The sequence below is a fragment of the Salvelinus namaycush genome, chromosome 17 (genome assembly GCF_016432855.1).
Source record: "Salvelinus namaycush isolate Seneca chromosome 17, SaNama_1.0, whole genome shotgun sequence".
In the NCBI taxonomy this organism is placed as follows: domain Eukaryota; kingdom Metazoa; phylum Chordata; class Actinopteri; order Salmoniformes; family Salmonidae; genus Salvelinus; species Salvelinus namaycush.
Window position 1 is genome coordinate 2,441,499 of NC_052323.1, and position 13,146 is coordinate 2,454,644.

The following is a 13,146-nucleotide window of genomic DNA, read 5'->3' on the forward strand; positions in this document are numbered from 1 at the left end:
CAAAAGTACTCTTTGCATTTTGAATGCTTAGCAGGACAGGAAAATGGTCAGATTCACGCACTTACCAAGAGAACATCCCTGGTCATCCCTACTGCCTCTGATCTGGCTGACTCACTAAACACACATCCTGCATTTGTAAAGGATGTCTGAGTGTTAGAGTTTGCCCCCTGGCTATCCGTAAATTTAAAAAACAAGAAAATCGTTCCGTCTGGTTTGCTTAATATGGGAAGGAAGGAATTTGAAATTATTTATTATTCTATTTTTGATACTTAAGTATATTTAAAACCAAATACTTTTAGACTTTAACTCATGTAATATTTTACTGGGTGACTTTTACTTTTACAGCCACCTCCACCTCTGTTCCTCATAACCTTGGAAGAGAAGAGCCAGCCCAGGTTAGCTTAGAATCCTACCCTCGCCGCAGGTTTTCTGTCCAAAAACATTCATTTAAAAAGCAACTGGTTCATAGGAAGGAAGTGGTTGGAATACTCTGTTACTGCAGATGCTATAATGGTTTTCTTGGTAGCCTATTGGTTTTCATACCTTATTCTATCGCTAGAGGACTCCTGATATTTCAGGAGTGATAAGTAGAATTTTTGTCTTCATCTTGTTGTTGCCTAGTACAAGTCTTTTTGCTAGCTAGGGCCATCAGAGGCTGTATTGAAGCGGGAGTGGTTCCTCCTCTCCAAGACAATCAACATTTAGTACCGGGAGGTGTGTTCTTCACCTTTGCATGGCAATTAAATTAGTATTAGTACTTCAGTCCCCCCTATTTTCTCAGTGGCAGCTGTGAGCGGCGGTCTTGTCAAAAAACTAAGACCGTCGCTGAAACAAAGAAGTTTCTGAGGGCAGTTGTTCTGCGGAGTTCTTCGACGAAAGGAAGGAGAGGAAGGCTCCACATCACTCTCTCACTTGAGTATTTTAGCTAGTTATTTTCTGATTATCTCATTTTGCTCTTTTTTTAAAATCCTTTTTCTCCCCAATTGGTAGTAGTTACTGTCTTGTCTCATCGCTGCAACTCACGTACGGACTCGGGAGAGGCGAAGGTCGAGAGCCATGCGTCCTCCGAAACGCAACCCAACCAAGCCGCACTGCTTCTTGACACAATGCACATCCAACCCGGAAGCCAGCCGCACCAATGTGTCGGAGGAAACACCGTACACCTAGCGACCAGCATGCACTGCGCCCGTCCCGCCACAGGAGTCGCTAGTGCACGATGAGACAAGGATATCCCTGCCGGCCAAACCCTCCCTAACCCGGACGGCGCTGGGCCAATTGTGCAACGCCCCATGGGCCTCCTGGTCGTGGCCGGCTGAAACAGATCCTGGGCTCGAATCCAGAATCTCTGGTGGCACAGCTAGCACTGCGATGCAGTGCCTTAGACCACTGTGCCACCCGGGAGGCCCTCATTTTGCTCTTTTGTAGCTTTGGCAACTATGTGTGTGTTTTCTATCTCAGTTCACTCCTCTTCCTGAAGGCTTTACAGACACTCCCCACCCCTTGACTGCAACCCTTCTAATTTAGTGTACCCTGCACGCACAACCCATGTGGATTTCCTGGTCTCTGGCAGTGTTCGGAACTACTGATCTGCGGTCAAGAATGGTGAGTTTATCTCAGTCCCTTGACTTTTTGGGCCTGACATTTTCTCTCGTAGCATTTGGTCGTCGCGGTGGTGGCACAGGCGGAATCATTTCTCCTAAGTAGAGATTTTCTCTTTCTCCCTCTCTCACCTGTCAATCTCCTCATTTGAATTCCATGCTGTCACTGTCACTTGGCCACTCAAGCTTAACAATGTTGTCATCAATCGTCCACCAGGTGTCCTTAGAGAGTTCCACAATGAGCTTGACCCCTTGATTAGCTCATTTCCTGATGATGGTTCACCGCTCTTCATACTTGCCGACTTCAACCTCCCGACGCCTGCCTTCGATTCCTTTCTTTCCAACTCTATCTTTCCCCTCCTTGCCTCTTTTCACCTCACCCTTTACCAGTCCCCTCCCACTCACAAGGCAGGCAATACGCTTGACCTCACCTTTACTAGAGGCTGTTTGCCTACTAATCTCACTGCAACCCCCCTTCAGGTCTCTGATCACTACTTTGTTTCCTTTTCTGTGTCGCTTTCCTCCAACCCTAGCCACTCAGCCCCCATGCACCGTTGCAATCTTTGCTCTTTATCTCCCACTACTCTCTCCTCTTATATCCTATCATCTCTCCCTTCTCTCCCTAAATCCTTTTCCTTCCTGTCTTCTGATTCTGCCTCTTCGACCCAACTCTCCTACCTTTATGTATCCTATGACTCGCACTGTCCCCTTTCTTCCCGGCCGGCTCAGCCCTCCCCTTCTGTTCTGTGGCTGAGGGACTCATTGTGAGTTTACAGAACAGGGCTGCGGGCAGTTGAGTGAAAATGGAGGAAAACTAAACTTCCGGAGAACCTATCATCCTTTCACTCCTTCCTCTCTACCTTATCTTCCTCTGTATCCACTGCTAAAGCCACTTTCTATCACTATAACCCTAGGAAACTATTTTCCACCTTCTCCTCCCTCCTCCCTCCACCTTCAACCCCTCCTCCGTTTATGCGGATGACTTTATCTACGACTTTGAAAAGAAGGTTGACAATATCCTCATTCACTCAGCCTATTGAGTCCACTTGTCCCACTCACACGGAACTCCCCGACGCCTTGACCTCTCTCCAGATGAAATCCCGACAATCTGCCCGCTCAACCCCATTGCCTCCTCCCTTCTCCAGATCATCTCTGGAGACCTTGTCCCGTTCCTCACTTCCCTCATTAACTCGTCCTTGACCACTGGCGTCCCCTCTGACTTCAAAATTATCCGATTCACTCCCCTCCTCAAGAAACCAACTCGATTCCTCTGACGTCAGAAACTACAGACCGGTAACCCTTCTTTCTTTTCTTTTCAAAACCCTTGAGCATGCTGTCTCTGACCAACTCTCTTGCTATATTTCTCAGAACGATTTTCTTGACCCTAACCAGTCAGGCTTCAAGTCAGGTCACTCAACCGAGCCTGCTCTTCTCTGTGTCACGGAGGCTATCCGCGCGGCCAAAGCTAACTCTCTCTCCTCTGTTCTCATCCTCCTAGATGTATCCGCTGCCTTCAACACTGTGAACCATCAGATCCTCCTCTCCACCCTCTCATGGCTGTACACTTGGATTGCATCCTACTTGGCAGGCTGCTCCTACGAGATGACGTGGAGAGGATCTGTGTCTGCACCACGTACTGTCACTACTGCTGTCCCTGAGGGCTCGGTTCCAAGCCCTCTCCTCTCTAAGCCCTCTCCAAGTCACTCTGCTCCGTTATATCCTCACATGATCTCTCCTATCATTGCGATGCGGATGACACTCAACTACTTTTCTTCTTCCCCCGTTCTGACACCCAGGTGGCGACACGCATCTCTACGTGCCTGGCAGATATCTCAGCTTGAGTGTCGGCCCACCACCTCAAGCTCAACCTCGACAAGATGGAGCTCCTCTTCCTCCTTGGGAAGGCTTGCCCACTCCAAGACCTCTCCATCACGGTTGACAACTCCATGGCACCCCCCTCCCATAGTTCAAAGAACCTTGGCGTGACCCTGGACAACACCCTGCTGTTATCTGCAAACATCAAAGCAGTAACTCGCTCTTGCAAGTTCATTCTCTTCAACATCCATAGAGTACGACCCTACCATACACAGAAAGCGGCGCAGGTCCTAATCCAGGCACTTGTCATCCAGAACGCCACAGCCTGCCTGGTGTTCCACCTTTCCAAGTTCTCCCATGTCACCCCGCTCCTCCGCACACTGGCTTCCAGTGAAAGCTCGCAAGACCATGGTACTTGCCTAAGGAGCAACAAGAGGTACTGCCTCTCCCTACCTTCAGGCTTTGCTCCAACTCTAAAACCCAACCAGAGCACTCCGTTCTGACACCTCTGGTATCTTGGCCCTCCCAACCCTACCCCCGAAAAATCATAATCCTGAAATAACACTCGCGCTTGACCCCCCCCCCTTACTTGCTCTGACTTTACTGATCGCTACTTTATTGAGGAAAAATGTACCACTGTGACTGAGATATGTGGTTGTCCCACTTAGTTATCTTAACTTGAAACAGCGAATTCTGAGAGTGTGAATAATGCGACAAAGATGTGCTTTTAATACAATACGGTGGCTAACACATACAAAGCAGAAATATGACTGTTTACAAATAATCTGCGGGACAACAAAAACAATTTTCATCCCAAAATGGTATTTCTGACCGCCCGCTCCCAACCGCAGCATGAAATATTCCGAATGCGCTGCAATGAACTCTGTCGGGACCCGCATTCTCTCTACTATGAAGCAACTGTTTTTAGCTGATCAGTATGTCTGTGCCACCAATCAGTCATAGCGGTTAAGGAAAAATACGAGTTGACATCACCACCATTGTCATCTATTTCTTGTTACGATGGATGTAGCTATGAATATAAACGATAATCCTCATAGCCTACATGTTTCATTTCTTCGTAAAAGCACATAGATGTGTATGAAACCGCAAGCAAAAACGTTGAAACTGGTCATGTGCCTGCCTTATTGCCTTTTGAATTTTGTGTAACATCAGTCAGTAGTCTAGTCAAGGAAGCATCATGCAGATTATATTGGTACACTCCAAAGACCAATACCATCGCCAAATACCTTGAGTTGGTACCACCCAGCACATCTAGAAGGAAGTGTAGGTATTTCATACCGAACCCCTCCTTTTAGATGATGTCGAGGCTCTCTCTACATCACGATTTCAATGGTAGAGTTGAACCGCTAGGGGCAAAAAGAGGTCGATTTATTTAGTACTATAAAACCAACATACAATCACTTTTACAACGAACTGTCAAAATTAAGACTAGAATTGACGTGTTTCACTATAACTAAGCCTAAAACATCTGTTTTTCGAATATTTTTCTTCTTCTTCGTGAAAGTTACTATTTAAAGGTGGTTTCAATGCTGTGAAAAACACTTGTACTGCACTAGAGTACAAACATCGATATTCGCAAAATGTAGCATGTATTTATTTATAGTAGGACTCTTATTTTTAGAAAAAATCATCCGGGATCGTGCTGCCAGCATAATATCCCGCTGCCAAGAGAACGGTAATGGAAACTGCATAGTACAACAGACATACACGAGAGAATGTTCCTACTTGTCCTCCGATATTTTTTTTGTAAGATAATTAATTGAAATATAAACTTTTAAAAAGGGTGGGGCATATCAGTATAAACTATGTTAAACTGATGAATTAATGTTTGCATAACTCAAAAATGCCATACATCCTAATAGGATCTCTCCCCTATTTTCCTTCATTTGAACCTTCTGGGTAGGCTGGAGCGGCTGGACCAGTAAAATGCCACAAAATACTTCATAAAAGCCAGTAGCCATTCCACCGAATGCTAAACTTTATACTAGGAGGATTATGACATATCAAGGGGGAAACAGATGAAAAAATAGTGAAAATATTTTATATCAGTGAAAAAATTGTTATAGGCACACAGAAAAAATGTAATAGATTGTAGTAGAGGTGAATGCAAATCTACTATTGTAGTGCCCTGATCATTGTCATGAAATTGTTATATTACCAGTCTTGTTGAAACGTTTTAAAAAAAGTCTGACTGTAGCCAAACCATTTTGATTGATAGCCTTCGCTTGTTGTGATTGAGTTTATACCGTTATGATCATAGGCCTAAACTATAATATAGCTTCTGATCCCAATTGCTGCTACTTCTTCAGATCAAGCGTGACATAAATATTGGTCACACGTATGTATGTTTGTCTGTTTCTGTTTTCATTCGGGAGGTAACTGTTACACAAAAGCCTTATTATTATCTCAAGCAGAGAGAAGAGGCATCGCATTATTCCACTTTTACAGCTCCCCTGTGCGACTGGCTCCCCCGTGCGCACGTAAACCAATGGGATGACGAGAGGCGCAGTTTAAAAAGGAAGCCGCGAAGACGTTTCCGCTTATCCAAAACAAAACAAACGGGCAAGCCTAACGATACCGGACAAGAGAACGGTAAGCTGCACTCATATGACCACTAGCCAGCAAACGTTGAGTAATTGACACTAAGTTTGCACATTATTAGCAATGTAAATATCTTGCTATCGCTTTTGAATGACAAAAGCCATCCCTGCTAGCTAGCAGCGGGATAACGTTACAAGCCTCCCTGGAGTAAAACGGCTGCTAACTAGTCATGCCTTCCACCAACCAAACCGAAGATGATCGAACTTGGACGCTGTCCTCACTAACGTTACTCTCGGGTTGTCATAAACCTCAAGCGTATTTTGATTCCCTGATAGTTGATAATGACTAGCCTAGGTAGCAAATTGTCTGAAATGTCTGATTAGCTAGCTAACACGATTTTACTAATTACCACTTGCCCAAACAGGAAATGGCTTCAATCATCTTCACTGAGAGAAATGCAACCCTCCATACACCTGCTCTGAAGATGCGCCAGCGGTTGCAATCTGTTCCAGGTACTCTGCCCTACTTACAATTGTCAATTATTTACCTTCGTTTACATCTGCTTTGATAGAACTGTCTGTATGCTTCATAACCAAGGCTACATTGGGTGTTTTAACCACCATGAGAACACATGCACTTCTGTTACCATCTGAGACAGTAAAATGTAAACGATTGTCCATGATTGTTATCAATAGTGTATACTTTGCTCAACCTATTTACCACTTAAAATATATGCTTACAGAGAACCTCTTGAAGACCCCTGTGACTGGAAAGAACTTTCATGCTCCTTTACAGTCTGGTCGCAAGGCTTTGGGAGCAGTGAACAAGATCACATCAATGCCAGCTGTAAATGGACAAGAGAAGAACAAACTCCTTGAGACACAGGTCATAAACTCACAATTTGACAAATTGTTTTTGCCAGGTGGTGTGCCTAGATCTGTATAGTAATCATGATTTTTCTCTCTTCAGGAAACAAAAGTTAAAACCCTCCCTCAGACCAAAGTAGAAGAATACCCAGATATTGAGAGGTTTATCCCCTATGACCCACTTGGTAAGTAAACTCTGGTGTTTTACCCTTTGATATCCTGCCACCTTTCTGATAACCACCCACTAACTTTTTTAATTCTTTGTGGTTCTAGAGTTTGAGAACTATGTCATCCCAGAGGATGTGGTTTGCCTGAGTCATCTTGTGCTGCCTGGACTGGTACGTCTCCCAGAAATGCAATATCTGCCTGAAGAGGACTTTGAAGTGCTTGAGACATACACATGTTTTTCTCCGTTGAAGAACCTACCTCGCTCAGGTTCGTTTCAGAATTTGGGGTTCAATTAAATAAATTGTCAGTTTGTCATTTCAGTTTCTTTTATTTTCCTCAGACAATTGTGCTACAGAATTGGATGCATTCCTTCAAACTATCAACAAGCTGACCATTGACCTGCCCCCAGAGATGGATGAATGCTGAGTCTATAGCTTTGTACTGTTTTTCACCTGTTCATCTTTTCTTATCAATAAAGTTTGTTTATGAAATCCTGAATAGTGTTACTGATTTTTAATTTCATGTGTTGCATTGGCTGCTGCAAATCTAACACTTGCAAGATCATGCGGAAGTCTGACAAGTATTTTGGTCAACATTGCGTACCTATTCAAGGCATATCATTTAGGATATGTGTGAGCAGTACTGTCAGGAATTCTTTACCTGGTCCAAGACTTGTCTGTGCTGCTGTTTTGCTAACTATGGTCATTGTGATGCCAACTCATTGTCATTGGGGCAAGACTGCAGGAACAGAACTGGGGCCAGCCTAAGGGATTTCATGTAGACTACACTATTAACAGGAGTTACTGTTAGGTGTGGACTATACCAAGTACATGATCTAGCATAACAATCTATGTAAAGCGTTGTACAAGATCTTCAGTTTCTTGGCAATTTGTCGCATGGAATAGTCTTAATTTCTCAGAACAAGAATACTGACGCATTTCAGAAGAAAGGTCTTTGTTTCTGGCCATGTTGAGCCTGTAATCAAACCCACAAATGCTGAGGCTCCAGACACGCAACTAGTCTAAAGGCCAGTTTAATTGCTTTAATCAGCACAAGGTTTCAGCTGTGCTAACGTAATTGCAAAAGGGTTCTCTAATGATCAATTACCCTTTTAAAATTATAAACTTGGATTAATTAACACAACGTGCCATTGGAACACAGGTGATCGTTGCTGATAATGGGCCTCTGTACAACGATCTAGATAATCCACTTAAAATCAGCTGTTTCCAGCAACAATAGTAATTTCCTACACTGTCTTTCTGCTCAATTATGTATTTTTATAAACAAATGTGCTTGTTCAAAACCAAGAATTTAAGTGACCACAAACTTTTGAATGGTAGTGTATATTGTGCATATACATGGTACTTTAATATAAAGCAGTCACAACAATACAATACCAAACAAGCTATTTAATCCTAACCCTCAGCCCATCCCACCTATCACCATAGACCATCTTTTGGTTTCCATGTGCTATGTATTTTTCAATTGTGCTGTGATATACCATTTTTTAACCTTACAATCATATAGTATCCCCAGATTGTGAGCTAAAGATAAACCTTTCCTACGAGTATGTTGACCGACTATGGCTTTCCAAATCGCCCAACACTGCTATTTGTAACCTTTATTTCAATCCTGAACCTGTGACCAGAAACAAGCTACATAGGGGCAATACCAGAATAAATGATCTATTGATTGTCTCTGCAGCAAAATCTACAGAGATGAGATTGTTGTATGCCCCATATATACAGTTGAAGTCAGAAGTTTACATACACCTTAGCCAAATACATTTAAACTCAGTTTTTCACAATTCCTGACATTTAATCCTAGTAAAAATTCCCTGTCTTAGGTCAGTTAGGATCACCACTTTATTTTAAGAATGTGAAATGTCAGAATAATAGAGAGAATGATTTATTTCAGCTTTTTTTCTTTCATCACATTCCCAGTGGGTCAGAAGTTTACATACACATATTTAGTAGCATTGCCTTTAAATTGTTTAACTTGAGTCAAACATTTTGGGTAGCCTTCCACAAGCTTCCCACAATAAATCGGGTGAATTTTGGCCCATTGCTCCAGACAGAGCTGGTGTAACTGAGTCAGGTTTGTAGGCCTCCTTGCTCGCACACGCTTTTTCAGTTCTGCCCACAAATGTTCTATGGGATTGAGGTCAGGGCTTTGTGATGGCCACTCCAATACATGGACTTTGTTGTCCATAAGCCATTTTGCCACATCTTTGGAAGTATGCTTGGGGTCATTGTCCATTTGGAAGACCCATTTGCAACCAAGCTTTAACTTCCTGACATGTCTTGAGATGTTGCTTAAATATATCCACATAATTTTCCTCCCTCATGATGCCATCTATTTTGTGAAGTGCACCAGTCTCTCCTGCAGCAAAGCACCACCACAACATGATGCTGCCACCCCCGTGCTTCACAGTTGGGATGGTGTTCTTTGGCTTGCAAGCCTCCCCCTTTTTCCTCCAAACATAACGATGGTCATTATGGGCAAACAGTTCTATTTTTGTTTCATCAGACCAGAGGACATTTCTCCAAAAAGTATGATCTTTGTCCCCATGTACAGTTGCAAACCGTAGTCTGGCTTTTTTTATGGCCATTTTGGAGCAGTGTCTTCTTCCTTGCTGAGTGGCTTTTCAGGTTATGTCGATATAGGACTCGTTTTACTGTGGATATAGATACTTTTGTACCTGTTTCCTCTAGCATCTTCACAAGGTCCTTTGCTGTTGTTCTGGAATTGATTTGCACTTTTCGCACCAAAGACCATTCATCTCTAGGAGACAGAACGTGTCTCCTTCCTGAGCGGTATGACGGCTGCGTGGTCCCATGGTGTTTATACTTGCGACCTATTGTTTGTACAGATGAACGTGGTACCTTCAGGCATTTGGAAATTGCTCCCAAGGATGCACCAGACTTGTGGAGGTCTACAATAATTTTTCTGAGGTCTTGGCAGATTTTTTTATATTTTCCCATGATGTCAAGCAAAGAGGCACTGCGTTTGAAGGTAGGCCTTGAAATACATCCACAGGTACACCTCCAATTGACTCAAATGATGTAAATTAGCCTATCAGAAACTTCTAAAGCCATGACATAATTTTCGGGGATTTTCCACGTTGTTTAAAGGCACAGTCAATTTAGTGTATGTACACTTCTGACCCACTGGAATTGTGATACAATGAATTATAAGTGAAATAATCTATAAACAATTGTTGGAAAAATGACTTGTGTCATGCACAAAGTAGATGTCCTAACCGACATGCCAAAACTATAGTTTGTTAACAAGAAATTTGTGGAGTGGTTGAAAAACGAGTTATAATGACTCCAACCTAGGTTTATGTAAACTTCCTACTTCAACTGTAAGTCAAGCAACGTGTATAACAGTACCATCAGTAAGACGACAGCATACAACTCTGCGACACATTTCCAACCCTTACAGGGTGGATGTGCATTGGAGTTTGGATCTGAACCAACTAATAATAATGGATAAGAGACCTACCTGTACGGCTAACTATGCTTCGGCACGAAGATCAAGGTAGCAGAGCCAGCCAGAGGTGAGACCAGCAGTAACGCATCGCAGAGGCTGTACGTGGAGCACTCGAGAGAGACTCGCTCGCCATGCGTAACACTTGAAAGACTTACTATTGAACAACTCGTCCGGTGGATTTATGTTCTGTTGTCAAGATGTTCCAATGCGTATTTAAGGGAAGTTGATGGGATGTTTGGCTCTGGACCCCATGCAGCACGCACGGATGGTGTCTGTTGTAGATGGAAACTATGAAATAATTTGAAGGGCAACGCCGCAGAGGAGATGGAGCTTCTTAGCACTTGGTACGATGCGCACCGTAGGGTGCGTCTGCAAAACCCAAATAACAACATTGCGTGCAGTGCCACGCTAGTACCCAAGTCAGAATTAAGTGATGAGAGACAATCCAGTCTACTTTGATCGGGCTCTGAGGAATGGCAGATGGCGCGGATCATCTAAAAAGTAATTTTCCCCCATTCTTGTCTTTTGTGAACAAAAGTTAAAGGTCAGATGGCCACACAAAGGTATTTTTTCCCACTCAAAATCAAGTGTCTTTATGACGAGTCACATCGATTATAGCTTGTAGACTCACGCATTTGCGCTTTTACGCACAGTATGCTAAGCCACTTAAGCAATAAGGCTGAGGGGTGTGGTATATGGCAAATATACCATGGCTAAGGGCTGTTCTTACGCAGGATGCGACACCGAGTACTAGGACACAACCCTTAGCCGTGGTATATTGGCCATATAGCATAAACCCCCAATGCGCCTTACTTCTATTATAAACTGGTTACCAATGTAATTAGACCAGTAAAACTAAATGTTGTCATACCCATGATATACGGTCTGATAAACCACGGTCTGCAGCTTTCAGGGCTTGAACCACCCAGTTTATAATTGGTGAATAACCAATCTGATTATGGGCAGCACAGCAGTGGAACCGTTTCTTGCACACAATTGTTTTGTTTGTTTTAGACTTGATTGTATTAAAAAAATGTTATTTCATTAAATAAAACTTTAATTGAAGGCATGCACAAGTGTGCTCCTTGATCAACAGGGTTTCTACACCAAAAATGAGTTATGCAGATTTTGTATAAGCTTTCGCGAAACCCTAATTTTGACACTTTCTGCAGGTCGTGTAAGCAAGTGCTACAGAACTATAGAGACGTTAGATAAGGCCCGAGGCGGTGTGGTATATGTCCAATATATTATGGCTAAGGGCTGTTGTAAATCAGGACACAAAGAGGAGCACCTGGATACAGCCCTTAGCCATATTATATTGTCAATACACTGTATACCATAAAATCCAGAGGAGCTCTATTTCTACTATAAACTGGTTACCAATGTAATTAGACAACTAGTCATTAAAAAAATAAAAAATATGTTCTGATATACCACAGCTTGCAGGCTCGAACTAACCAGTTTGTAATTAAAACACAAAAACCGACATGAAAAAGGCACAATGCCTCTTCCCCCAGGAGGCTGAAAAGATTTGGAATGGGCCCTCAAAGTTCTACAGCTGCACCACTGAGAGCATCTTGACTATCGCCAATTGATATGGCACCTCCTTGGCATCCGACCGCAAGGCACTCAAGTGTAGTGCATGCGGCCCAGTACATTACTGGGGCCAAGCTGTCACAGGCAGTGTCAGAGGAAGGACCTAAAAATAGTCAGACCTCACCTACCCATGTCAGACTGTTCTCTCTACCGCACAGAAAGCAGTACTGATGCACCAAATCTGGACCCAAACAACTTCTACTCAAGCCATAAGACCGCTAAATAGTTAACCAATTAGCTACCAGAACCACCTGCACAAACTTTTGACAAATCATACACTGCTCATCTATTCTGTTTAGTCACTTTACACCCACCTAAAATGTACACAGCTACCTCAATTACCCTGTATTCCCGCAAATCGACTCAGTACCCTGAGTATCCAGCGAAAGTGTCATTATTCATTGTGTATTTATTCCTTGCGTTATTTCTCTGCATTGTTAGGAAGGACCCATAAATATTTCACCATTAGTCTATACCGGCTTACAGATCATGCAACAAATGACATTTGATAATGCATACAAAATTAACAATTGCTCTAAAGGTGGTATGGTCATTTGATAAGACTATAAAAAAACAGAACACCAATCTTCACTTCTATCACACTTTGGTTCCTTTGGATTGAACATTAACACGTCAGCCCATTCCCAATTGGACTTTAGATTGGGCTTCCAATATCGTTTCCAGGAAGTCTGAGTCACTGATCAACGCATCATTTGTCTCACTAGTGCAGAAAAGTATTGCACCATTTCCCCCCCCCTCCACTCCCACTGGTGGAGCAGGGTAAGGGGACCATTCAACCCTCTCACAAGGTCATACATCTTTTACCAGCTTACATTTAGGTTTATGCCAAGTAAAAATACTAAAGTAAATCTGAATCCTCAACTAATTACACTGACAGGGTGACTAGTTAGTAATTTTGTCAATTCCCAGTGACCCTTACTTGAGTGGGATGCCTTCCCGTAATCAAATGTAGAATGTTGCGCTGTCAACCCTGTCATTAAGTAGGCAACACCAGTATGATACATGGCTGGCAAACTTTGGGGATA

General features: G+C 43.0%; 1 protein-coding gene across 1 annotated transcript; it reads left to right on the forward strand.

Annotated features, from left to right (window-relative positions):
* Positions 1-5,858: 5,858 nt before the first annotated feature.
* Positions 5,859-7,507, forward strand: pttg1 (PTTG1 regulator of sister chromatid separation, securin). Its single transcript, XM_039011757.1, has 6 exons — positions 5,859-6,026; positions 6,400-6,487; positions 6,718-6,860; positions 6,945-7,026; positions 7,115-7,276; positions 7,350-7,507. The coding sequence occupies exons 2-6, from the start codon at positions 6,403-6,405 to the stop codon at positions 7,433-7,435; spliced, it is 558 nt and encodes a 185-aa protein (XP_038867685.1). The 5' UTR covers positions 5,859-6,026; positions 6,400-6,402; the 3' UTR covers positions 7,436-7,507.
* The last annotated feature ends 5,639 nt before the right edge of the window (positions 7,508-13,146 follow it).